The sequence below is a fragment of the Podarcis muralis genome, chromosome 2 (genome assembly GCF_964188315.1).
Source record: "Podarcis muralis chromosome 2, rPodMur119.hap1.1, whole genome shotgun sequence".
Classification (NCBI taxonomy): Eukaryota; Metazoa; Chordata; class Lepidosauria; order Squamata; family Lacertidae; genus Podarcis; species Podarcis muralis.
In genome coordinates this window covers 110,000,694-110,027,758 of record NC_135656.1, presented here as the reverse complement: position 1 = coordinate 110,027,758, position 27,065 = coordinate 110,000,694, and the positions used below count along the sequence as shown (strand labels likewise).

At 49.3% G+C, this 27,065-nt stretch overlaps 1 protein-coding gene across 3 annotated transcripts in view; it reads left to right on the top strand.

Annotated features, from left to right (window-relative positions):
• The window catches only part of DDR1 (discoidin domain receptor tyrosine kinase 1), a 65,050-nt gene extending 38,523 nt beyond the window's left edge, over positions 1–26,527 (top strand). For 2 of the 3 annotated variants that reach the window (XM_028719768.2, XM_028719766.2), the window contains exons 5-18: positions 1,594–1,741; positions 2,171–2,273; positions 4,370–4,556; positions 5,869–6,115; positions 6,315–6,467; positions 6,612–6,775; positions 8,658–8,856; positions 14,995–15,105; positions 15,581–15,819; positions 16,869–16,996; positions 18,477–18,677; positions 19,573–19,807; positions 22,026–22,175; positions 23,031–26,527. In XM_028719768.2, the coding sequence (XP_028575601.2) occupies positions 1,594–1,741; positions 2,171–2,273; positions 4,370–4,556; positions 5,869–6,115; positions 6,315–6,467; positions 6,612–6,775; positions 8,658–8,856; positions 14,995–15,105; positions 15,581–15,819; positions 16,869–16,996; positions 18,477–18,677; positions 19,573–19,807; positions 22,026–22,175; positions 23,031–23,171 (2,406 nt within the window). In that variant the 3' untranslated portion in view covers positions 23,172–26,527. The remainder of the gene's footprint in view (positions 1–1,593; positions 1,742–2,170; positions 2,274–4,369; positions 4,557–5,868; positions 6,116–6,314; positions 6,468–6,611; positions 6,776–8,657; positions 8,857–14,994; positions 15,106–15,580; positions 15,820–16,868; positions 16,997–18,476; positions 18,678–19,572; positions 19,808–22,025; positions 22,176–23,030) is intronic. The other variant, XM_028719769.2, reaches the window with a different exon arrangement.
• Positions 26,528–27,065: the final 538 nt, after the last annotated feature.

Genomic DNA, 27,065 nt, shown 5'->3' with positions numbered 1-27,065 from the left:
CACCTAGTTTTTGGAGGAGGAAAACAAAACAAGAAAAAAAATATTCTGAATCTCAGAAGCCAGAACAGCAAGAGGGATCGCTGCACAGTGAAAGCAGCAATCCCTCTTGCTGTTCTGGCTTCTGGGATAGCTGCGCAGCCTGCATTCACTCCATAAGACACACACACATTTCCACTTACGGTACTTTTTAGGAGGGAAAAAGTGAGTCTTATAGAGCAAAAAATATGGTAAATAAAATAAAATAATAATAATAATAATTAAAATAAATAAAAGTGAAAGTACAGTGTAATAGTACCCACAGTGGAAGAGATAAGACACTCTTCCTTTCCCAGGAGGAGTGAAATTGCTAATATCAGGTGTGGTGTTGCTGCTTACTTCACCCCCATCAGTTGCATCGCTGGAAGTCGAGGGGGTGAGGTGAGACAGTGGTGCACAGTCGTCACTGTGCAAACACACCTGCAGAGCTAAGTCTGGCCCTCCTGCTGGTGTGTTTGCACTGCACCAACCTCACCTCTGCCTTGCCCCTACTTCTCCGCCTCCTGGTAGGGAGAAGCGATGCAACTGACTGGAGGTCAGTTGAGCAGCAACGTCTCACCTACGCTGCCCGCTACTGAGAAAGGTGTATTTCATCATGGGAACCCCCACTCCACCTGCATTTCGGAGGGGGGCAGGACCAGAAACCGGTTTTGCAGCCAGCCTCTCCGCAAAAGGGGAATCCTGCTCATGGGAAAACAGCATGTCAGGGAGAAGGCTGGGTTGGAACCCTTCTTGATGACCTGTAGTTTTCTGTTTGGATGGAGTTTTTCGCTCTCTGAAGTGGGAGAGCCCAGAAACAGGTTTACATCTCTTTGAGGACTGGCTCTATGTCTAATAAATAGAGAGGACCTTTACTAGCATGGCAGGTCGATCTCTTTGCTTATGCGCTACTTCCCAGGTATAATCCTGACATTGCACCATATACTGCCTAAACCAGAGATGGCTAGTGTGACTCCCTCCAGTTGTTTCTGGACTGTATAGCTTTTGTCATCCCTGATGGATTGGGCTGATGGAAGTCTGAGTTCAGCAGCACCCCGAGGGCCACAGGTTGCCCATCTCTGACTTTAAAAATTCCACCAATGTCTTTAAAGGTAAAGGGACCCCTGAGTGTTAAGTCCAGTCGTGGCCGACTCTGGGGTTGTGGCGCTCATCTCGGTTTATTGGCCGAGGGAGCCAGCGTTTGTCCACAGAAAGCTTCCGGGTCATGTGGCCAGCAGGACTAAGCCACTTCTGGCAAACCAGAGCAGTGCACAAAACGCCGTTTACCTTCCCGCCGGAGTGGTACCTATTTATCTACTTGCACTTTGACGTGCTTTCGAACTGCTAGGTTGGCAGAAGCAGGGACCGAGCAACAGGAGCTCACCCTGTCACGGGGATTCAAACCGCCGACCTTCTGATAGGCAAGTCCTAGGCTCTGTGGTTTAACCCACAGCGCCACCTGCGTCCACAGTGCCACCCGCGTCCACCAATGTCTTTATTCAAATGCCAAAGCTCAGAATTGCCATTACCTGTGCACGTTCCCGAGCAATGACAGAAAACTAACTTCCTGCCCCTTAGGTGATTTCGGGTAATGAAAATACAGAAGAAGTGGTGCTGAAGGACCTGGGCCCCCCGGTTATTGCCCGTTATGTCCGCTTCTACCCACGTGCGGACCGAGTCATGAGTGTCTGCCTGCGCGTGGAGCTCTATGGCTGCGTCTGGAAAGGTGAGCCAGCTGATTATTATTTTTTGTCCTTGATGCAACAACACGGTCCAGCTCTTTTCCTGCACTCACATGCATTTGCAGAGCCGGTGCGATGTGATTACAGCAACCTTTCCCAACCTTGAGTCCCCTAGATGTTTTTGGACTACAACTCCCATCACCCCAACCCTTTGACCAGGCTTGCTGGGAGTTGTAGTTCATGGAAAATACCTGCACGGCATCAGGTTTGATGGTATTAGGTTAGATAGACCAACCGTATGACTGAACAGAAGGCTCCTTCGTATGTTCCTGTTTTCCTCACCCTCTCTCTGTACGCATGCCCTTGTGGTTTGCTCCACATACCCAGAAGCCTTTGCTGCACATGAAGTTTGATCCTCCTGAGGATCAGGAGCTTGAGGTCTTCTTCTGAATGTGTTTGTTTCCTTCCACCAGATGGACTTCAGTCGTACACGGCTCCTCTCGGCCAGGTCATGCCTCTAGTTCCAGAACCAGTCTACCTGAATGACTCCACTTACGATGGGCACAGCGTCAGCAAGTGAGTGAGTGAACATCCCTGCCCCCCTGTTGTTGAATTCTGTGCTTGGGTGGCCCTAAAAGCACGGCAATCCCAGCCTGAAACTTCAGCTTCAAAGGGTGGGTTCAGAGGACTAGGTTAGTCACATGACAACTGCAGACATCACATGATGCGTCTGGTTATCTGAAGATTTCATCACCTGTCAGTTCACTGGGTTATGTTAGACTGATCAGTTTTCCCTCAGCCTGGTGGTCTTCAGATGTTTTTGACTACAACTCCCATCAGCCCTTACTAGTGTGGCCAATGGCCAGGGATTATGGAGTTGCAGTTCAAAATGTGTTCAGACATTTTGTTCATCTGAGAAAACAGAAAGGGAACTTCTGTTTGGTCACCTTGTGAATGGGGCTGCAAGCCGATTGTGTGACTCCACCCAAAGAGAGTTTCTCATTGTGTAATAGTTGTGGAGTTCAAACAGCCGGAAGCTCAGGGTGTCATCTGGGGCAAATCTCTTTCTCAGCCTGGGTTGCCTTTTTTATAAAACGGAGGTGAGATAGGACTATGACAGGATTTGTGCTGGAAAAAAATGCAGACATGAACAACAAGAACATTAACAGAAGGAGGGCCCAGCGTTAGGTGGGTGACCCATAGCGATAGATAACTGCATGAGAAAAAGGAAAGAAGAGAAGATTGGGGCTGAGCGAGAGAAGAAAACTAAATAACGGTGTCTAAAAATTATTAGCTTCATATTGGCCACTTGCCTTATTACACCTTCTGCCACACCAGCCAAATTCTGGAAATATTGAGGAACCTTCTAAACACTATAGCTGTGCTGCGGCAGCCAAGTTTTCTGTGTTCTTGATCCTGTAGTGTAGCTGTAGCATCGAAAGACCCATAGCCAGGATGAAGGCACAACTGTGTGGGTCTTTCCCATGGCATGGGGCCTTTTCTCTCCTGCACAGCCAGCCTCACCTGTCCGGTTCTGGAGGAGCCTGAGTCTCACAGGGAAAGCAGGTAGCAAGTCAAAAACACATCAGAGGAGAGCGAGAGCATAGATAAGGACCTTGGGCAGCTCCAGGTAACCATACAGGCTGAAGCATCTTCCTCTTGGTATCTGCCTTAAAAAGGTAAAGGTACCCCTGCCCGTTCGGGCCAGTCTTGACAGACTCTAGGGTTGTGCGCCCATCTCACTCAAGAGGCCGGGGGCCAGCGCTGTCTGGAGACACTTCCGGGTCACATGGCCAGCGTGACATCGCTGCTCTGGCAAGCCAGAGCCGCACACGGAAACGCCGTTTACCTTCCCGCTAGTAAGCGGTCCCTATTTATCTACTTGCACCCAGGAGTGCTTTCGAACTGCTAGGTTGGCAGGCGCTGGGACTGAACAACGGGAGCACACCCTGCCGTGGGGATTCAAACCGCCGACCTTTCGATCGGCAAGCCCTAGGCGCTGAGGCTTTTACCCACAGCGCCACCCGCGTCCCTTTGGTATCTGCCTTAGGATTATACATTGGCCAGCAGGGTCCCCCTTGGAGCTGTCCAAGGTACCGTTCTCATCCGCTTTCTCCTTTGTGACTTGTCTTCCTGTGAGCCTGCCACAGAAGATGTTGTCTCAGCAGGGAGCTGGAGCCAACCAAAGCCTCCTGTAGGCTGCCAAGACCTGGAGCGCATTCAGCTCTGGAGGAACCGATTGGGCGGTTAAAGAGCCCTTGCTTATTTTGCAGTCTTTGACTTCTGCAAGGCTGGGAAGCTGGAGACACTCAGGGGACTCGTTCTCTGATCAGAGGATGGTGGAAGGGCTGCTGTGTCTTCCAGCCAGCCAGGTGGGCTCCAGATAATTAAGCCCTGACAGCTCCTTCCCTGCACCCAGGAAACAGGCTGAATCTTGTCGGTATCTTATTTCTCCGCCTGCTAGATCCCCGTGTTGCTGATCATGGCATTGGCCATACGGTTGCAGGTCTTTCAATTCTATGTCAATATTTAGAACGAACACATAGAAATGCACTCTCCTTCACACTAGTGCGACGTTTAAGGGGCGCCTTGGTTCGACCCAAGTGCCCAGTGTTTTCTTTTTTTCCTTAGTGACTCCCTTGCAACTCTATTCTATTCCATTCTAACCACAGCTTGCATTTTGGGGGCCTTGGCCAGCTGACCGATGGGGTGATTGGCCTGGACGATTTCACCCACAACAAAGAGCTGCGCGTCTGGCCAGGGTACGACTACGTAGGCTGGAGGAATAGCTCTTTCCCCAAGGGGTTCGTCGAGATGGAGTTTGAGTTTGACCAGCTCAGAGCCTTCACTTACATGAAGGTAAGCGAGTGTCACGGTTGGAGTCAGGTGCGGGTCAGCAACAAAAACAACAAGTCACCTGAGACCGGTGCGGTTAATCCTTGATTCGAGGAAGCAAAACTCAGCTCAGGCCTAGTGGTCTCAGCAACTCTTTCCAGGAGGTCTTGCCCCAATGAAGCAGTTGCCAGGACTGAAGGAGAGGGGAGCTGGTTGTAGTAGTAGCGGGAGACACCCTATATTCTTCAGCAGCCTGTCTCCACTGCCTCTTGGCTACTCTCCCCTCCAGCCTCTGCTTCAGTCTCAGAGTCAGAGTCTGAACTGCTCTCTGCCGCAGCCTCTTCCTGTTCACTAAACCCCGTCGCCTCTCCTGCTGCTCACATCTCCCCCTTCTAGTCTGCTCCCTCTTCTCCCTCTAACCACCCATCGTCATCCCACCAGCCTCCTTCTGTAGTTTTCAGATAGATGCGCTGGCCTTTAACGCTTGGGAACTGTGTAATCGGAACCCACCTTCCTCCTGTGACAAATAAAGAAAACCTGTAACATGAACAGCTTTTTAAGCCCTGTTCCTTCCTTACAGGCACAGGTGCTGAGTTGCGCCTAACATGTGTTGGGGGGGGGGGGCTGAAGTCCTGCGATGTGCATTGTGTGTGTGTGTGTGACATCACACGTGTCATCATGGGCATTGCACGCTGCTTGCGTGATGACTTTCACATCGGGAGAGGCCAACCAGGCCTCCTTCTGATGCGACATTCACATGCTGGTCTGCACGGCGTCTTCCCACACTTCATGGCCTGGGGCGGCTTCCCTCCAGGCCTCCTTTGTCCCCTCAAGATTGCAGGGGCTGAGCTCCATCCTAACAGACATGGGGGTGTGTGTGTGTGTGGCTGTAGAGGCCTCAGCCCTATAGAGCTGGCCCACTTCCTCACATGGTTTGGGGAGGGTTGTGAAAAGCCTCTGAGACTCATGGCCTTGTGAGATCTCATGGGAACCTCCCAGAGGCCTCGCATGACCCAGAGCCCTGTAAGCAAGGCGAAAGGCTTAGAAGTGGTTTTTTTGTGCAGGGAAAACCCTGTGGGACACCCCACAAAATCTCTCGAGAGCCCCCAAAGCCTGAAAAGTTAAGGGTCTCCCTTTCTATTTATTTATTCATGGTCCGTGTAAGCTTGTGATCGCGTGAGTAAAATGAGCGTTCGGTTGCGATCGACCTATAGACGATGATGGGGATGGCAGGGGAATAAGCTTGCTTCGAAATGGCCTCTCCTTTTGTCACCGCACCTCTAACCCTCTTCTTTTCCTCCCGCTGCCCCAATCCAACCTCACTGCCCAACCCCAGGTCCACTGCAACAACATGCACACGCACGGGGTGAGCGTCTTCCGGCAGGTCGACTGCCTCTTCAAGCGCAGCCTGGCCACGGCCTGGGAGCCCACGCCTGTCTCGCAACAACTCGCCGTGGACGTGAGGGATCCCAGCGCCCGGTCCCTCACGGTGGACCTGGGAGGGCGGCTCGGCAAGTTCGTCCAGTGCCACTTCCACTTTGCCGGCGAGTGGATGCTTTTCAGCGAAGTTGGCTTTCTCTCTGGTGAGTTGGGGTGGGTTGCTTGGCTGGGCGCAGAGCCATTCAGGTGGAGAGCAGAAGAGGCTGAGCGAGAGTTTGAACCCTCATCTCCCAGGTCCTGGCCCAGCGCTCTAATTGCTATGCTACAATTGTTGCTACAGTTATTTGTCGTAACCACTCCTTTTGTCACTTGCTTATCCTTCGCATTTCCTTTTCCTTCCAGATGTTGTGGATGACCCCTCCTTCTCCGCCTCAAGCCGCCGCCCTCCTGTGATCGCTCTACCTCACCCCTCGGGCCACGACACTCCCATCTCACCGGCTCTGGGTTCTGCGCAGAGCGAAAAAGCCAACATTGGCTCAAACCTCACGCTCCAAGGTGAGTAGCCCTCAAACCGGAGAGCAAAGCCACCTAAGGAATAATTTCGCCCACCCTGAGCCCAAAATTCCACCTGTTTCAAAATGGCGGCGCTTGGAGGCCATGAATGGACTTTATCATTATTTTTCTCCATATCTTTTTAAGATCTGGAAAGTCAAGGGGAACCAAAATCAGGGCAGCCCATTGCAAAGGACGACAACAGCAACACCTCCATCCTGATTGGGTGCCTGGTGGCTATCATCCTTCTCCTATTGGTTGTCATCTTCCTCATCCTCTGGCGGCAATATTGGCAGAAGATCTTGGGGAAGGTAAGCTGGGCTGCATCACAGGAAGGATGATGCAATGGGTGGCCATGGTTTCGATGGCCCCAAATTAAGGTGGTCTTACCGATTTGGAGTGGGCAACTTAAAAATCTGCATCCGCTTAAGTGCATTTAAGACTTTGTTAACTCAGCCCAACTTCTCCTGGCTAAGACACACCTGATTGCATTGATTGGAAATAGAATCTTACTTTTAGACATACTGCTATAAAGGTTGTTTTTAAAGCATGTAGAATTAAGGATCGCTCCCCTGTTGAGGAGCCCACCTGCTGCGTCTCTGCATGACTCACTGATCAGGGTAGGGCCTCTCACTCAGTGGGAAAAGGTGGCTTTGGATCCAGTCAAAAGGATATCAGCTAGAATTTTCTCTGACCGAGACCCTGGAGAGCCTCTTATCCTCTCAACAACCCTGCGGAGTAGGTTGGGCTGAGTGATAGTGCCTGCCCCAAAACCAGCCCGTTAGCTTCATGGCCATGGGGCTTTGTATGCCGGAGCCTTGTCCGGAATGACACTGGCTTTCTTAGGTCTACTGGGATTCTGGGGTGCACTTGTAGGGCACCCTTAAAAGGCTACAAGGGGCACTAGGCCTCTTGGGCCGAGCTAACAGCCTATCTGAATGGGAAACAGCTTCAGAATGGGCCCAGCAAGCCCCCTACAACATGCAGAGGAAGATTGGTTATGGAGGGCAAATGAACATTGGCCATGGAGGGCACTGAGAACTGGCCACAAGAGAGCCAATGAACGTGATTGTCATTACAGTGGTACCTCTGGTTAAGAACTTAATTCATTCTGGAGGTCTGAAACGGTTCTTAACCTGAGGTACCACTTAAGCTAATGGGGCCACCTGCTGCCGCCGCGCGATTTCTGTTCTCATCCTGAAGCAAAGTTCTTCACCCGAGGTACTATTTCTGGGTTAGCGGAGTCTGTAACCTGAAGCATTTGTAACCTGAGGTACCACTGTATTTATTGAATGTATGACTGGAGGGGGGGGATGTCTTTTGGGGCAGCTTGTCTGCCATCACCAATCTCCTCATAAAGTAACCTCTGATAAATTTCTGAGGGACCCAGCTTGGGATCCACCCCTAGGTAGGCCGAGAGAGAGCCAATAGTTCTGGAATGATCTGAAGTAGGGGGCGGCAGGAGAATCTGTGGGGTTAAAGTCCCCAGGGTAGGGTCCGAAGACACAGAAAGTCAGCACCTTGCGGAAGCTCATCAAGTTTGGGTTGGGTCAGTGTCTGGTGAGCGGCCACCTGGACAATACCATGACAGGAAGGCAAGTGTAATGAGTATGGGGTTGCTCGTGCGTAAGCTGCCGCCTCTCCAGGCCAAATTGCCTTGTTAAACCTTTCTGCCTGGACAGCCCTTCTCTTCGTGGCTGCCTCAGTCGCTAGCAGAATCCGTCAGGGGGCGTTTCTTAAACCTTTTCCAACATAAAAGTTGTTTGACGCCCAGTCTCCTCCTACTCTCCCTGCACAGAAGTCTTCTGCGCAGGGAGGGCGTGGGTAGCGGAGGACCTGTGCTCTCCCCGCTGGTGTCCAGTGAAGAGTCCTGGAGCCCTCTCGCCGATTCCCCCACCTGCCCCCCTTTATCCCTGGTGTTGCGCTGATTTGCTTCCCCCTCTGCTGAGCTGCTTCTCTCCCTGCTGGGCCCTTCTCCAGCATCATTTGAGAGCCTTCCCTCCGCCTCTAGCTCCGATGTCAGTTCCCTGACAGCAAGGTATAAAAAAAGGGATGCAAGACTCCCTCAGTTTCTCAAAGGAGCAGTAGAATTGGGCGAATTAATGCCTTGAGGGCCTGAGCAATGTGAGGCTCGCTGTGTATATGCACTTCTGTCATGGCCTCTCGAGCAACTGACGCTTCCATGCCCCTTAGGCGCAACGCCGCATCTCAGACGACGACCTCACCGTCCACCTCTCGGCGCCAAGCGACACCATCGTCATCAACAACACGATGGGCTCCCACCGGCACTCGAACCGCTACGAGCGCATCCACTCGGGGGAGACGGAGTACCAGGAGCCCAACAGGGCCCGCATGAAACTGCCGGATCTGCCCCACAGCGTCGAGAACTCCGGTGAGGGGCCGGTTGTGGGATTTTGGGGGGGGGCGGAACTGAACTAAAACGGGGGGGATGTGGTGGTTTTGCAGAGGAGAAGGCCGAAGCTGCTGAGGGGAGCAGGGAGCGAATGGTTGAACCGTCGGGAGAGGCTTTTGTAGGGGTGGTGGCGTTAGACGGGAATGTCTGAGGGTCAGAGCAACCCAAATGCCCCATGGACACCTAGGTAAGTGGTAAAAGCTAGGGAGCACATAGAAAACCTCAGTTCCTCCACAGGATCTTCGTACCACTGGCCTATCTAGACCGGAAGTGGTTGTCTGGGGTTTCCGATAACGTTTCTCTCCCAGTCCCCACTGGAGGGATTGAGTTGAAGCGACCTTCTGCATGCAGCGCAGGTGTCCTGCTACTGAGCTGTGGCCTTTTGCCCAGATCGTAGGGCGATTCTTCCCTGCCTCTTTTCGCTTGTTCAAGCGAACATTCTTGTTCTTGGGATGTTGAATTCTCAGCCCAGCACCAAATTCCACACTTCTGAGGTATGTTTGCAGGAAGCTCAGAGCGGACTGTTGGGAGGTGTGGAAGACTGCTGCTCGCCTCACTTCGTGCTGAAAGGGACCACGGTCGCTTGGGACGAATCTTGAGCTTCCGTCAAAGCACCAAAGTCTCATTAGGGAGGGGAAGGGCTGCACCTGAAGGGCAGAGTGCGTGCCCCACAGTTTAAGACAGGGGTCAGCAAACTTTTTCAGCAGGGGGCCGGTCCACTGTCCCTCAGACCTTGTGGGGGGCTGGACTATATTTTTTTTTTGGGGGGGGGGGAAATGAACAAATTCCTATGCCCCACAAATAACCCAGAGATGCATTTTAAATAAAAGGACACATTCTACTCATGTAAAACCACGCTGATTCCTGGACCGTCCGCGGGCCAGATTTAGAAGGCGATTGGGCCGGATCCAGCCCCCCAGGCCTTAGTTTGCCTACCCATGGTTTAGGGAAGTTCTCTAGCGTCTCCAGATAAGGCGGTGAGAGACCCCCTGTTTGAAACCCCAGGGGGTTGCTGCCCGTCAGCTTAGACAATACTGAGTCATATATAACTGGTGTAAATCTGGCTCCTATGAACACCTTGGGAAAACACGCAAACCAGGTGAAAGATTTCATATTGACGAATAACCGTTTAACTAGTAAAGTGGTTGGCTCCGATCCTTTCAACTCGTTGGGGGTCCTAACCAACCGCAGACAACGGTAAAAACAACGACAGAAACTAAAATTCCCCCCCTCAATTTCCACCTCTTCTCTCAGTAAAGAGGTTGATTATTCTGTGATGTTCCAGCCCTGCCTACCCGCTTGTTCCTGTTGTTCAAAGAGTGTTGTTAAAACAGCATATATATATATATATATATATATATATATATATATATATATATATATATATGGGTGCAATTAGCCTCCAAGTAGAAGGAATGAGAGAAAAATGAAGGTGGATTTGAACGTCAAACGTGCAAGTAGATCAATAGGTACTGCTCCGGCGGGAAGGTAAACGGCGTTTCCGTGCGCTGCTCTGGTTCGCCAGAAGCGGTTTAGTCATGCTGGCTACATGACCCGGAAGCTGTACGCCGGCTCCCTCGGCCAGTAAAGCCAGATGAGCGCCACAACCCCAGAGTCGGCCATGACTGGACCTAATGGTCAGGGGTCCCTTTACCTTTACCTTTAGCACAGTGAAACTACTTATTTAACACTGTAGAATACTCAATAAAAGGGCCTGGAAAAAATCAATAGTGTTTTTTACGTGGCACCAAGAAGGTGTTAATTTCAAAATCAGGGGTGTCACCACCAAAAAGGCTCTCTCTCTCTTTGCTAGTCTGATGGGTGGTGGGACCCCAGGGAAGGGCCTTCAAGACATCTCTTAGTGTACACGTGAGCTGACCTGGGGAAAGCAAGTCCTCACAGTACTTGAGACCCAAATGGTTTTTTTTGTTTTTAACAATCTAGGAGGGTTGTAATGTATTTCTGTTTTTCCGAGTTATCGTTTTAGGTGCTCGCATATTGATTTATTGGATTTATATCTTACCCAGGATTGCAAGCAGATACACAATTTGAAAATGGAAACGTTCTAAAATAGTCCTAAAACAATTACAGTTAAGAACATAGAAAAGCAGTTACCGTTAAAAACCTTTTGAAACAACTTGCAGGCTTTTAAAAAAAATTATATATATTAAAAAAATAAAATTATTCCACCCAGGGATTTCAGGGCTTTTCAGCAACAGTAATCTTCAGCCATCAAGTGCTTGGGGAAACAGGAATGTTTTCAAATTCCTCCTGAAAGTTAATAAAGACGGAGACACTTTATGATACTGTGAGGAGATATTTGTGTTGGGAACAAGCCAAAACTACCACTTTGTGGTTAAAAGGAAAGGGGGTCGTTAATATTTTATTTTTATTTCCCATTAGAGTAACAAACCAGAGACAAAATGCCTTTAATAAACGACGACAAGGCAGGCCTTTTAAACGTGGATTAAAATTCACCACATCGTTAAAGGAGAGCTTTACTGACTAGTTTCCCAACTGAAGTGTGCTGCTTTGTTGTGAAATATCGGCAGCACTGCCAGCCACTATAATTCTGTAATGTATTTAGGCACCTCTTTTACTGGTGGAACACACTGCTAATCTTAAGCAAGGGTCTCTTGGAGTTCAGTTCAGCAATTCCGGCAAGCAATGGCTCAGATTGTGCAGCCCCTGTGATTACCGGATTTTTTGCTCTATAAGACTCACTTTTTCCCTCCTAAAAAGTAAGGGGAAATGTGTGTGCATCTTATGGAGCGAATGCAGGCTGCGCAGCTATCCCAGAAGCCAGAACAGCAAGAGGGATTGCTGCTTTCACTGCGCATAGATCCCTCTTGCTGTTCTGGCTTCTGAGATTCAGAATATTTTTTTTTCTGGTGCGTCTTATAGTGCGAAAAATGCGGTAACATCTCATAATAATAGAACAGCTCTCTAATTGTGTGGGGTTTCTTGGGATGTCTAGAAGGCCGGACAGAGGGAGAAAGGGGTCTGGGTGTCCAAGGCTTGTGGGAAGGAGATGCAAGAACGAAGTAGATGAGTCCAACATCACCACAAACTTTTAGGGGTTTTCTTGGGGGTGGTTTGCTTGCATGTGTCAATACAATATGCTGTATATTGCTGGGCTTTTGCTGTGAACTGATAGCTAGCTGTGAATGTCTGGGTGGCATTCAAGGAAGGAAAGAAGGAAAGCAGAGTAATAATAATAATAATAATAATAATAATAATAATAATAATAATAATTTATTTATTTATACCCCGCCCATCTGGCTGGGCCTCCCCAGCCACTCTGGGCAGCTTCCATAGAAACCAAAAATACAGTAAAATATCACACGTTAAAAACTTCCCTGAACAGGGCTGCCTTAAGATGTCTTCTGAATGTCAGGTAGTTGTTTATCGCTTTGACATCTGCTGGAAGGGCGTTCCACAGGGCGGGCGCCACTACCAAAAAGGCCCTCTGCCTGGTTCCCTGTAGCTTTGCTTCTCGCAATGAGGGAACCGCCAGAAGGCCCTCGGCGCTGGACCTCAGCGTCCGGGCAGAATGATGGGGGTGGAGACGCTCCTTCAGGTATACTGGACCGAGGCCGTTTAGGGCTTTAAAGGTCAGCACCAACACTTTGAATTGTGCTCGGAAACGTACTGGGAGCCAATGTAGGTCTTTCAAGACCGGTGTTATATGGTCTCGGTGGCCGCCCCCAGTCACCAGTCTAGCTGCCGCATTCTGGATTAGTTGTAGTTTCCGAGTCACCTTCAAAGGTAGCCCCACGTAGAGTGCATTGCAGTAGTCCAAGCGGGAGATAACCAGAGCATGCACCACTCTGGCGAGACAGTCCCCAGGCAGATAGGGTCTCAGCCTACGTACCAGATGGAGCTGGTAAACAGCTGCCCTGGACACAGATTTGACCTGTGCCTCCATGGACAGCTGTGAGTCCAAAATGACTCCCAGGCTGTGCACCTGGTCCTTCAGGGGCACAGTTACCCATTCAGGACCAGAGAGTGTTTTTAAAAGGAGCAAAGAATAAATGGGCCAATCTATATGTCCAACAAAACCATCACAAGGGCCTTCCTGGACTATACCGATTCATATAGCAGAACGGTGGGCTAGCTTTTATAACACTTCATTGCATAAAAGGAGCCCTTGCAAGTAGAGAACTAGCACACCAAGAAGAAGGCTAGGTTTCTCTCCTTGTGTGCTTGTTGTCTACATGCAAGGAAGAACTTTTTGCACAAATGAGCGTTTGATCACGTGACACTGCCTGTGGTTATGAGTGGTGCAGTCTATAATTATATAATGTAATAATTTATTATTTATACCCCGCCCATCTGGCTGGGCTTCCCCAGCCACTCTGGGCAGCTTCCAACAAAATATTAAAATACAGTAATGCATCAAACATTAAAAGCTTCCCTAAACAGGGCTGCCTTCAGATGTCTTCTAAAGGTCTGGTAGTTGTTGTTCTCTTTGACATCTAGGAAGTCTAGGTCTAGGAGGGATGTCATTTTGACGAGCGTTTAGCTTTGCTCAGTGCTTTTCCGTTATCCTGAGAGAGGAAAAAACGGAGAGGAGAACTGGGAAAGGAAGCAAAAGGAACATCTAAAAAAAAAAAAAGAAAAATATGAAGAGGGAGGGAGAATGAGGATCCTGCATGTTCTCCGCTCATTTGAAGAGTTTGGATTTGATATCCCGCTTTATCACTACCCGAAGGAGTCTCAAACCAGCTAACATTCTCCTTTCCCTTCCTCCCCCACAACAAACACTCTGTGAGGTGAGTGGGGCTGAGAGACTTCAGAGAAGTGTGACTGGCCCAAGGTCACCCAGCAGCTGCATGTGGAGGAGCGGAGACGCGAACCCAGTTCACCAGATTACGAGTCCACCGCTCTTAACCACTACACCACACATTGCAACTGTGGCTGCCCCTTCCCACCATTACCACATTTTGTTCTGTGCCCTGTAGTCACTGTGTGTTCAACACATACACACTCCACCCTGCAGAGAACCCCACATTTCTGCCAACTACCCAGAGATTAGTTACAGTTGTAGCCCGAGGCCTAGTTTACAGAAACAAGAGCCAAGTTGGCGAAGCTCTTCTTGGACAACACCACTTCAGATTGCCAGAGGGAAGGATCACTTGGCAAAAGTGCTCTCCTGGAGCGTGACATGAAACCCCTGAAGAATGGTTAGTCCAGGACCCTTCTCCTTGACATTTGGTTTCTTCCACCTCTCATATCAGGCAGGGGATATTTCCCAGCCCAACCGGGAGATGACAGGAAAATAATAATAATAATAATAATAATAATAATAATAATAATAATAATAATAATAATATTTATACCCTGCTCTCCCTGGCCAGAGCCGGGCTCAGGGCGGCTAACACCAATAAAATCACAGTAAAAACATAATAGGGGAAAAGGGGGTGGGGGGAGGGAAAAAAACACCAATTTAAAATACAGGTTAAAATGCAATTTAAAATGCAGCCTCATTTTAAAGTAGCTGATAAATCAAGACCACAAGGGAGGGGAGGGAAACATAAGGGTCAGACTGAGTCCAAACCAAAGGCCAGGCAGAACAGCTCTGCAGAAAGATGTCAAGTCCCTCAGGGCCCTTGTCTCTTGTGACAGACCGTTCCACCACGTCGGGGCCAGTGCTGAAAAGGCCCTGGCCCTGGTTGAAACCAATCTAACCTCCTTGAGGCTCAGGACCTCCAAAGTGTTGTTATTTGTGGACCTTAAGGTCCTCCACGGGGCATACCAGGAGAGGCGGTCCCGTAGGTACATGGGTCCTAGACTGCATAGGTCTTTAAAGGCTTTACTGGCTTCCTTGCAAGGACTTAAAGTGAGTTAGTGCAGGAGGGCTGGACAAGACTCCTTCCTTCTCTCCGAAGCGCTAACGATGGCGTGTCCCCATTATTATATTACACGTCATTTGGTGTCTGTGTCTCTGGCTGTTGTGTTTGGGACGAGAGCGCCCCGGCAAGGGACAGGGATCCCTAAAGCGCTGCCTCTTCTCTGTGTCACGCCTTCCCTTCCGTGTGCGTCCTTCCATCCGTCTGTCCGTTCCTCATCCGTCCCGTTTGTTTTCTCCGCCCGCCCTCCCCCTTCTCCCGACAGCTCTGCTGCTCAGCAACCCGGCTTACCACCTCTTCCTGGCCACTTATGCCCAGCCAATGGGAAGGCCTGCTTTCCCGCCACCCAACCGGGTTAAGCCAATCAACACCAATGGTAAGGTGCCAAGCTCGTGTGGCGCGACGGGGGAAAATCCTGGGTGGCCACATTCCAAGCTGAGAGAACCTTCTGCCTACTGCCATTTCTCCCCCTCTCCTGCCAGGGGGCGCTGTCTGTCTCCATCTCTCTTCCCACCCCCCCTCCCCACACACCATATGTCTGTCCCCAGTTCATTTCCCTCTTGTCTATCCTGTGCATGGCTAACCTCTCTCTCTCTCTCTGGCTCAGACAACGTTGCAACTTTCCGCTTTGCAGGTTCTGCGACGCAGCAGGGGTGGCTGGAGGGGGCGAGGATTTGCTCAGGGTCCCTTCTGCCCAGAGCCGAGATCCAACTGGCTCTTGCGTTTGACACGGCTGCTGGGTCCCTGCAAATAGCAGCCATCTTCAGCGCGGGGCAAATAATCTCAACCGCGTTAGCTGGGCGAAGTGGACTCGCTCCATGTTTCCTTACCCCTGTCTTTCCTTCCCACAGCGTGTGGTGCTGACTACATGGAACCGGAAACTGCGGGAAGCCAGCCAGGCTTCCAGAACAACGTTCCGCATTACGCTGAAGCCGACATCATCAACCTTCAAGGGGTGACGGGCGGGAACACCTATGCGGTCCCGGCTATCGCGGTGGACGCCCTTGCTGGCAAGGACATGGCGCTGGGCGAGTTTCCCCGGGAGAGGCTCATCTTCAAGGAGAAGCTGGGCGAGGGGCAGTTTGGAGAGGTGAGTCCATCTGTAGGTGTAGAAGGATTATTTTTAAGGTGATGAAGGCTGCTGTGGATGATTGTTTCAGAGGGAAGGTGGGATGGACTTCTAAAGAAACAAAACAGCAGAGCACAAGGGGAAGGAACGCAGGAAATGTACAGTGGTACCTTGGGTTAACCAGCATGAGTTTGACCAAACTGCGGGAGGCAGTGGAAGACAGGAGTGCCTGGCATGCTCTGGTCCATGGGGTCACAAAGAGTCGGACACGACTAAACGACTAAACAACAACAACCTCGGGTTAAGAACTTAATTCGTTCCAGAGGTCCGTTCATAACCTGAAACTGTTCTTAACCTGAAGCACCACTTTAGCTAATGGGGCCTCCCACTGCCGCTGCGCTGCTGCTGCGTGATTTCTGTTCTCATCCTGAAGCAAAGTTCTTAACCCAAGGTACTACTCCTGGGTTAGCAGAATCTGTAACCTGAAGTGTCTGTAACCCGAGGTACCACTGTACCTTTCACTGAGTCAGACCTCTGGTGCACCAACTCTGCATTGCCTCTGTCAGGGGCAGCCAAAGTGGTTCTCTCCACATCCTGTTGAATTTTCAGCTCCTGTCACCCCCATGTGAACTACAGGACCACCTCTCCCCATATTATTATTATTTATTGAATTTATTTAAGAGTGGTGGACTTGTAATCTGGTGAACCGGGTTCGCTTCCCTGCTCCTCCACCTGCAGCTGCTGGGTGACCTTGGGCCAGTCACACTTCTCTGAAGTCTCTCAGCCCCACTCACCTCACAGAGTGTTTGTTGTGGGGGAGGAAGGGAAAGGAGAATGTTAGCCACTTTGAGACTCCTTCGGGTAGTGATAAAGCGGGATATCAAATCCAAACTCTTCTTCTTGAAGTGCATTTTCACATGAAGCGTGGGAATGTCACAACCGGCCCTGCTTGCTTTGTGATGGAGCCACAAAGTGATGGAGGAAAGGGAGGGGGGAAGGGGAGAAGACGCTGGTTTCTTATTCTCTTCCTTCCTCCCAGAGTCACCAGGTTTGTTTTTTCCCTTAAAAAGGTCCACTTGTGTGAAGTGGAAAACCCACAGGACCTTCCGAGCCTGGAGTTCCCCTTCAATGTGCGCAAGGGGCGCCCTCTGCTGGTGGCCGTGAAGATTCTACGCTCTGACGCCACTAAGAATGCCAGGTAAGTGTACAAACCTCTCTGCCTCTCTCTGTGTGTGTGTTTGTGTATGTGTAGTTTGGTAGCCTGATCCTCCATAAAATTTGCCCAGGCCTCATCATCATCATCATCATTTTTAATTTGTATGCCGTCTTTCTATCTTACAGTACTCAAGGCGGTTTACAAGCTGAAGGAACAAAAAATGTACATCTTATAACAATCTAACACAATACAAAAATGTGATAATAAAACCATCCAAGTTGGTGGCCGCCAGGTGCCTCCTATGGGAGTGGGTTCCACAGTTTAACTCAGGCATAGGCAAACTCGGCCCTCCAGATATTTTGGGACTACAACTCCCATGATCCCTAGCTAAGAGGACCGGTGGTCGGGGATGATGGGAACTGTAGTCACAAAACATCTGGAGGGCCAAGTTTGCCTATGCCTGAGTTAAAATGAATGGCAGGCCCTCTTCCGGAAGAGATTTATCTAACCTCACATTCAAAACATCTTCTAATGGGATCTCTGCAATCCTTGGTCCTCTCACTTGAGTATTCCCTTCTATTCTCTATATCTTTATTCTCCTGCTTCCAGTTTTGTTCTGACCTGCCTTTGAGCAGGGGCTGATGTGATTTAAGGGTTGTGATTGTCTGTGGCTGGGCTGCAGGCCCTGAGTTAGGCAGGGACCTAACAGCTAGAGTCAGCCCTGTGACCACCATTATCTCACCTCCTCTGCTTGAAACCAGCCTGGGAGATGCTATGAGTGGGGCACTTTGTCACAAGTGCTGAGGCAGGACTTCCCCCCAAATGTTTCTGGGCAATACGGATTTTGTCAGTTGCCTAATTTGTACCAGTTTGCAGAATTCGGGCTTCACGATTGCCACATGTGGGCTCAATCAGAGCCAGGGCTTTTTCGGCCGAGGCCCCGATCTGGTGGAACGCTCTGTCACAAGAGACTAGGGCTCTGCGGGACTGGACATCTTTCTGCAGGGCTTGCAAGACAGAGCTATTCCACCAGGCCTTTGGCCAGGGCACAGCCTGACTCCCTTCTTTGGCAATCCTCACAGAACTCTAGCCCAATGGTTGCCATTAATTTGATTTTATAATGAATTGATTTTAGAATGCTGTGTTACTTTTATTGTTGTTAGCCGCTCTGAGCCCGGCTTCGAAGTTTATTTTATTTTAATTTTTATATTTTATTTTATTATTTTATTTTATTTTATTTTATTTTATTTTATTTTATTTTATTTTATTTATTTTATTTTATTTTATTTTATTTTATTTTATTTTATTTTATTTTATTTTATTTTATTTTATTTTATTTTATTTTATTTTATTTTATTTTATTTTATTTTATTTTATTTTATTTTATTTTATTTTATTTTATTTTATTTTATTTTATTTTATTATGTTTCACCAACCACACAACCCCCCCCCCTTCATCTTTCGATCTGCAGAACCCTTTGATTTGTTTATCCCTTGTAACATCTTCTTCTTGCCTGTCAAGGAACGATTTCCTGAAGGAGGTGAAGATCATGTCTCGCCTGAAGGACCTCAACATCGTCCGGCTCTTGGGTGTTTGCGTGAGAGACGACCCCCTGTGCATGATCACCGAGTACATGGAGAACGGAGACCTCAACCAGTTCCTCAGCGGACATGAGATGGAAGACAAGCTGGGCGGGAGCCCCAGTGGGAAGCCGACAATCGGGTACCGACTCTAAGCTGGGATAGCTCAGTCAGTAGAGCATGAGATCTCAAGGTCGTGGGTTCGAGCCCCACGTGGGGCAAAAAGATTCCTGCATTGCCGGGGGTTGGACTAGATGACCCTCATGGTCCCTTCCAACTCTGTGATTCCATGGTAGCAGAATCCAACCCGTTTTGCCTTGGAAGTCCTGCCCTGATGGCGTCGGTCGTCAGGTGTGCGTTTCAGGTGCAGCAGTTATTTTTCGGACGTTTCCGAGGCAAGAGGTTAACAGAGACTACCCTTTCAGAATTTTTTCCCAGCACTTGCTTCTGCATTTAAGATGGCCGTTACTATTTTTAAGTGGTAGAAAGGTATTGTGTTTGGCAGGCCGGTGCCTAAACAGTGTAGCTTGAGGATTTGTGAACAAGGCTTTGTAGCTGAGCATTTTAAAAGCAGCTACCTGAGTCTTTAATTTCAAAGGATGAATTTCAATTTTGAAGTCTCTGCACGCGTTTCAAAATACGTGTGGCATCTTGTTCTCCCCACCCTGTTCTCCCCGGCCAAGACCTACCAAAGTAAAAAGTCCTGGGCCAGCCAGCAGAGAGTGAGCTTTGATGTTCCTCTGGATCATAGCTGTCAACTTTTCCCTTTTCTTGCAAGGAATCCTATTTGGAATAAGGGAATTTCCCATAAAAAAGGGAAACGTTGACAGCTATGCTCTGGATTCATAATTCACTAAAATCTTGAGGAAAAATTCCGTCCCATTCAATTGCATCCCAACTTGATTAGTTGCGTTCCCTGGAGGCCAGCACTTTAAAGAGCTACCCCAGTGTCTGATGGGAATATCACTTGCATCTCTACAGTCTCAGGGGAGTGTTCCTGACTGACGTGCCTTTCTTTCTCTCTCTCTGCTACTTAGCTACCCTACCCTGGTCCACGTGGGGGCCCAGATTGCCTCAGGAATGGCCTTCCTTGCCTCCCTCAACTTCGTGCACCGGGACCTGGCGACGCGGAACTGCCTGGTTGGCGAAGGTTTCACCATCAAGATCGCCGACTTTGGCATGAGCCGGAACCTCTACGCCGGGGACTATTACCGCATCCAGGGCCGAGCAGTGCTGCCGATCCGCTGGATGGCTTGGGAGTGCATCCTCATGGTGAGAGCACCGCTTAATAATAATAATAATAATAATAATTTACTATTTGTACCCCGCCCATCTGGCTGGGCCTCCCCAGCCACTCTGGGCAGCTTCCAACAAAGATTAAAAATACATTAAAATAAAATATTTTTTTAATAAAGCGGGGGTAGGAAGCCTGTGGCCTGCTGGATGTTGCTGGGCTACAACTCCCCCATCGTGATCCGGAGAAAGCCAAAGCTTTTCCCCATGCCTGCTTTGAGGGTTGTCTCATATGCTTTGCCCTTCTCATTTGCCTCGCCTCTGTTAGTTGCCGTTTCCCTGTTCAAAATGGAGTCGCTTTCGGTGGCCGGCAAAAACAACCGAGAGTTTGATATGTTAAAAGACGGACGGTCTCGCCTGCACTGTGCGTTTAAAGCGATACCACACCCCTTTTTAAAAAGGCACGGCTTCCCTCAAAGTACCCTGGGAGCTGCCATTCGTTAAGGGTGCTGAGAGCTGTGGTGGGGCTCCTATTTCCCTCAGATAACTTCAATTCTCAGAGTGGTGGTCAGGAGTGAGCTGGTAGTAAACCACACTGTGCAAGTTGGAGTTAAAACTGAATTCTGTTGGAAGCCTGACTCCTCTTCCCCTCACTCCTCCCACCCTCCTGCTCCTCTCTGATTCTGCCACTGGATCTCCCAGCTCACTATTTATTTATTAATATAATTTTTATTAAGTTTTTTAATTTACATTTCAAAATACCCATTTAAACAACCTTAAATCAGTGACTTCCCTTCTTCTCTTTCCGTGGTTCATTTTGCTTACCATACATCCCTGCATATTTTACATGAACTAAACCGTTCAGTAATCCATCGTTACATCCGTCAAAACTTATTTACACTGTTGAATTTATCTTGATGCTGCCCGCATTTTTAAATGAACACAGTTTTCACCATAGCTGTCAACTTTCTCCCTTTTTTAAGGGAACTTCCCTTATTCTGAATAGCATTCCTCGCAAGAAAAGGGAAAAGTTGACAGCTATGATTTTCACCCATATATCCAGTGAATATTTTCCAGTCTTCTTTAAACGTACATTCTTCTTGTTCTCTTATTCTGTATGTTAAATCTGGAAGCTGCACATATTCCATCAGTTCAATCTTACTTACTTACTTACTCACTTACTTTTCTTTTTTGACACCTGGGAATTTCCCTCTGAATTATGCCCAACGAAAAGGACTCTGAGTCCTCCCAGCTCACTATTCCCTGTTTCCTCTTCAACTTCTGCCACTTCCTCCTCCCAGTCTCCTCCCTCTGGCCACTCATCGTCGTCCCACCACCAATCCCCGGGCTCTGAGTCTTCTTTCCTTGGAGGTTCTCCAGCTGGTTCCTGCCACCATTCCTCTGCAGTCCAGCATGACAGTGGTTTAACAGCCAGTGCCTCTTCCCAGGGAGCTCTGGGAACTGTAGCTCTGCAAGGGGAACAACCCCTCAGCACCTTTAACAAACTACAGTTCCCAGGATCATTTGCAGGGAGCCATTACTATTTAAAAGTGGCGTGACACTGCTTTGACTGTGAAGATGGGACCTAGGTCTTCCAAGTGCTTGAGGTAAAGGGACCCCTGACAGTTAAGTCCAGTCGCAGACGACTCTGGGGTTGCGGTGCTCATCTCTATAGGCCGAGGGAGCCGCCGTTTATCCGCAGACAGCTTCCGGGTCATGTGGCCAACATGACTAAGCTGCTTCTGGCGAACCAGAGAAGTGCACGGAAACGCCGTTTACATTCCCGCTGGAGTGGTACCTATTCATCTACCAGGAATTTGACTCAATTAGGTCCAGTCATGGCCGACTCTGGGCTTGCGGCGCTCATCTCGCTTTATTGGCCGAGGGAGCTGGCGTACAGCTTCCGGGTCATGTGGCCAGCATGACTAAGCCGCTTCTGGCGAACCAGAGCAGTGCACCAAAAAGCCGTTTACCTTCCCGCCGGAGCAGTACCTATTTATCTACTTGCACTTTGACTTGCTTTTGAACTGCTAGGTGGGCAGGAGCTGGGACCGAGCAACGGGAGCTCACCCCGTCGCAGGGATTCGAACCGCTAACCTTCGGATCGGCAAGCCCAAGGCTCAGTGGTTTACACCACAGTGCCCAGTGCTTGAGGACGAAGGCAGAAAGTGAGGGTTGAACAAGGTGGGGAGTGCCAGGACCACCAAGGAGTAAATGTGGCCTCTGTTATTCACCTTCCTGCTCTTGTTTCCCTCAGGGCAAGTTCACCACAGCCAGCGACGTCTGGGCGTTTGGCGTCACACTTTGGGAGGTGCTTATGCTGTGCCAGGAACAGCCCTACAGCCAGCTGACCGATGAAGCCGTCATCGAGAACGCCGGCGAGTTCTTCCGGCACCAGGGCAAACAGGTAACAACAACTGGGGAGCCTGGCCGGAGGCGATGACTTCTCCAGGAATCTGTGCTGCTGGGGTGGGTGGGAGGCAGATCAGGAGCTATGAGAAGATTTCTGGGTGATCTGCAATAAGATCTGGGTTCCTCAACATGGCACTTATGAGCACAGTAGCACTCTCAGACACACAACCCTTGGCACCTGCCCCTCCATTATTATTATATTTTTAACTTGATGGGTGTTTTCATTGTTTGATTGGGAGGTTACATGAACAGTTTGGGGGTCTCTGTTTTCTTTTGTGTTACCCTTTTTTTTTTGGAGAGCGTGCACTCTGAGCATTACCAGTTTTCTTTCAGTAAAACGGGTTATTTCCTTTCACCGCAGCGGTTTATTAGATTTCCAAATGAGCCCCTGGGCTCCAAAAGGGTTTCTCCTGCAATGGATCACCAAGGATTTCTGACTCCCTGTTGTTTAGCCATAGCAACAACAACAACGACACCAGCGAAAGCTTTCTGAACTTCCTTCTGCATGAGGCGGCTGAGATTAGAGAGCGCTTGGGGGTAGAACCACGAATGTTCTTTTTGTGTGTGACAGGATGTGGGGATTTCTTCATGCTAGCCACATGCACAGCTCTGGTCCTGCTATTTACATGTTCCTGTGTATGTGCTTATAAGCTCCTGTCCCTTGATGCTGTAAACCTCCCCCCCCCCCCAGAGCTCCTCTCAATCCACTGGGGCCCTCCCCCAAATTGAACTACTCCCATGGGCCCAATTTCTCGCCCCCCAACCTCCCCCTCCAGTTCTCCAAGCTCCTCCCATTCCTGTTGGTCACATGACTTGCCTTGTAACCCTCCCTTTCGCCCTCCCTCCCCAGGTCTATCTCTCTCGTCCTCCTGCCTGCCCGCTGGCTGTCTACGAGATGATGCTGAGGTGCTGGGCGCGAGAGGCTAAGGACCGCCCCTCTTTCCAACATCTGCACCGCTTCCTGGCTGAAGATGCCCTCAATATGGTGTGAACCGAATTGTTGCCGGCCAGCGGAGATTATGTTTAAGGACTTGAGTTGCGCCACAGAGACTGCTGAGGGAGGAGGCAGGATGGAGCTCAAGAGGGCCTCAGGCTCTGGGGTGCCTGCGGGGGGCATCTTGTCTGCCCATCCTTGACTCAGCCTTGGTTGGTCCACCCATTGCTCTCCATCCACATGATATTTTCTCTCTCTCTCTCTCTCCCCCTACCCCAATTACTCCATCACTCTCTTCTGCTAATCTTTAACCGTCTCTATAACATCTCATGATTCAGCACTGCCATACATTTCCAACACATTTCCCCTTCTCTGTTTTCTGGCCTACCTGTTCACGTATGTACCCAATTCTCTTCTCATCCCGGTCCCTCTTCCTGTCTAATGCAATTCTACTTTGATTCAATCAATCTGCCTTAATCTGAACAAACTTCTCCAGTACCCACATGTTGACTGTGTTTCCACTGCATCCATTTCATCCGCAGACCTTTTCTGTTATTCCCCTGTATATCCAGGTTCTCAAAGTGTGAGTTGAGCCTCCCACTAAGGCAGCAGGGGTTGTTGTTGTTGGGGTCTGCTAGAAGGCCCTCCCTAACCTCATTTTATCAACGTTGCGCCAGGTTACAACAAGTCTTCTGATTGGCCAAGGAGACAGAATGCTCATCCACTCGCAGTTCCATCTGGGCAGTTCTATGCTAGGTATAGTTTTCCCTGCAGCTAGGACAGATGGCTAAGTGTATGAACTTGGAAGACCTGGATTCAGATCTTACCACAGCCATAAATTCACTAGGTGGCCTTAATTAACCCTGTTCCCTCGGCTATGGCCCCTCAGCTGCAGTATCAAGGGTGTGTATGTGTAATGACATCTCCCTACTTTACAGGGTTCCTGTAGCCATTATTGACATAAAGCTATGTAGGACACTTCTGAACACCCCCCAAAACTAAGAATGAATTCCATGCTGAACTTCATTCTGTTGGGCCAATGTGACAGTGCTGTGATTAGGAAGGATTTTCGGTGGAGCTGCACCTCTTCCCCCGAGGACCATGAAACACCAGGATCCCGCTGGCCAAGGTCCCAGAGTGAGGTTTAGGAGCCTCAGGCAGGTGTAGCCTTCCCCACCTGACCAGCTAGGATATGGGCGACTTTACAGACCTCCAGCTGTGGATCCTCATTGACTCTCTCTGTCTCTGGGTGTAGGTGACTGCCCCTCAATACAGCCCATCATGCCAGATGGATTAGGAAGAGATGTGCCTATGTTCTAATACGTTCTCCCGTGTGTGTGTGTGTGTGTGTGTGATTTCAGGAGGGGCTGGAGAAGCCATGTCCACAACCCCATTTTTGATGCAGAAGCTTGATGGATGCTCCCATCCTCAGACATTTGCACATAGCAGTAGGCAGAACAACCGCATGCCAGGGTCTCTTAGAATCGTGGAATTATGAGTCTTTTCTGCTGCAATACGGGGATCTTTTGCGCAACTTTGGGCTCAAACCCACAACCCTGAAATTTAGTCTCATGCTCTTCTGACTGTGCATATTCCAGCTATCTTGGGATCAAATGTTTAGTGCTGGTTATGGGGAGCCTGGAGGGGGAAACAAAAAGTTTCCCCCCATCGCCACAACCTTGCTTTATGGAGGCTCAGTATTTTACCCTTTGAGAACTTGCTCTCTGTTCTCTTTCCTGCCCACCCATACTCTTTTCCCAGAGAGTGTGACTCTCTTCCCTGCCATCCCTTCCTGAGAAAGTTGGGGGTGGGCGACTCCACACTTGGGGGGCTACATTTCTGCCTTTGAGTTTCATTCACAACTGGACTGACACTGGCTGAACCAATAAGGACCCTTTGTTCTAAGCACACTGGGATTAACTGAGCACTGGATGTTTGGAGAGGCTGGAAGAAATGATTTCGAGGGTACTTTGCTAATCCATTGTAGCTGGGAGAACCCAGTACTAGCTGCTCTGTAGGGGTAAGTGGGGTGGGAGCGGGGGGGGGGGGGTACCTCCTGGCAGGAGACCAGGCTGGCAAGATCTGGTGAGGCTTTGGGCTGGGTACAATCATGGCCCAACCTCAAAAAGGGAATTGACCCTTGGTTTCCAAAAGGGCTGGTTTTCTGTTCTCTCTTAGCCACGTGCCACAGATCCAAGCCATGCCCGGCTCTCCTCTCTCCTGAATTCGTTTCCCCTTCCTTTCCTGGAGACTTGAGGTGACGTGATTGTAGATACTGTACTGCACGAAGCAGTGGCGCAGGGACGCACTTTTCCAAAGCAAGCAGAGGTGCTGGGGGAATCGATCCATTCCTGCCCCCCTTTCTCTCTGCGATTCCATTGTGGAGACTCCCCCGAGAACGTAGCCTGAAACTCAACACCAGGTCGTGCTCAACGGCAGAGGGATCTATCCGCATAGAAGCCTGTACTTCGATTTGTGCTAGATCAGGGGGTGTCTCTACACAGGAAGTTCCTCTTAACAGGTAACCCATGCAATAAGCTTTGCCGGTGCCAATGCCCCGTTTAGTGGGAAGGAGAGGGAAATAATGTTTTTTCTTCCTCCCAGTGTTGTTGGGTTTCCCAATTAAAAGCATTTTCCGTCGACTAAGAGCGGATCCGTTTCATCAAGCGTCTTTCAAAATTTAAAGCTTTTTGAGTAGATAGTTGCAGAGAGCATTTATAAGTTAGGGGGTGGCAGATTATCAAAGCAGTAACCAAGAGAATACAAAGATGGAAATTAACTCTACCAAGCACCGCCCTTCAGAATCAATGCCGGGGCAGTGCAAGCCAACGTCTGTTCACTCAACGTTCCACTTAGTTCACTGGGGCAAACGCCCAGGTCCATTTGCAGGGGGTTTGCAGCATAAGCCCCATCCCATTGTTTTCAATGGGATATATACACCACAATCCTAAAAAGTTCAATCAGGAAGGAAGTCCCAGTAAGTTGAAGGGGTTTTTCTTTCAAGTGAGCGCACATAGGATTGCAGCCTTAGTCATGACTTGCTTCTGCTTAACGAGGGAAACTAATTTTTTTAATTACGTATTTTCAATGGTGTGAAACGACTCATCATAACTAGATGTATATTTCTATTTCAAGAAATTTCAGGGGCGCGTTATGCCCGCCGTTACTTCTCTGATTTGTTGCCCCTACGCAATCTTGTCGAATGCCTTTTTTTGTGTGCGTTTCCCTGGGGAATACTTGTAGTTGTTTGCGTCTTCTTTGTACTGTGCATCAGGATGTGTATATATTTGAAAAGCAGGAGAAAAAGACAGAATTTTTACACTAATATATAGATGTTTGGGGGTGGGTTTTTTTTGTTTTTTTAGTCCTTTCCATTTATGTGGTGAATAAAGCGCTTTGCATTTTGTACAGTCCTTTTGTCAGAGTTTGTCTTTGAATCAGGGTGGGGCTGACTGAGGGGAATGCGGTTGAATTGGGAAGAGTGGCGCAAGCGTGGCCTATCATGAGGCAGTGAAGAGTGGCAGTACTTTGGCCACTGTGCCCTCTCACTTATGATGGGCCATCGCTCAGAGCATCCACCTTGCGTGGTTCAGTCCTTAGCAGTTCCAGAGAAAGCTGGAAAGGGCCACTATCTGAACCTCTGGACAGCTGCTAGTCAGAGTCAAGGAAGGCAGCTTCCTAGTGCCATCTCAAAGGCACCATTATTATGTCCAGTGCCACAGCAGCAAGGCAGGGGTGAAGGACGAAATGATGAATGAATTGAAATGCAGTATTTGGTAGACCAATGACGTCAACATCTCACTTATTACCCATTACTTTACCACATGGCTATATCTATGTAGGAAAAGATACCTAATTAACTCTCACAGGAGACAGGTGAAGGTTAGACCCTCCTTTCCTTTTATTTAGAACCCAAAACGTCCCGTCCTCATCATTTTAAGCTTCAATGGT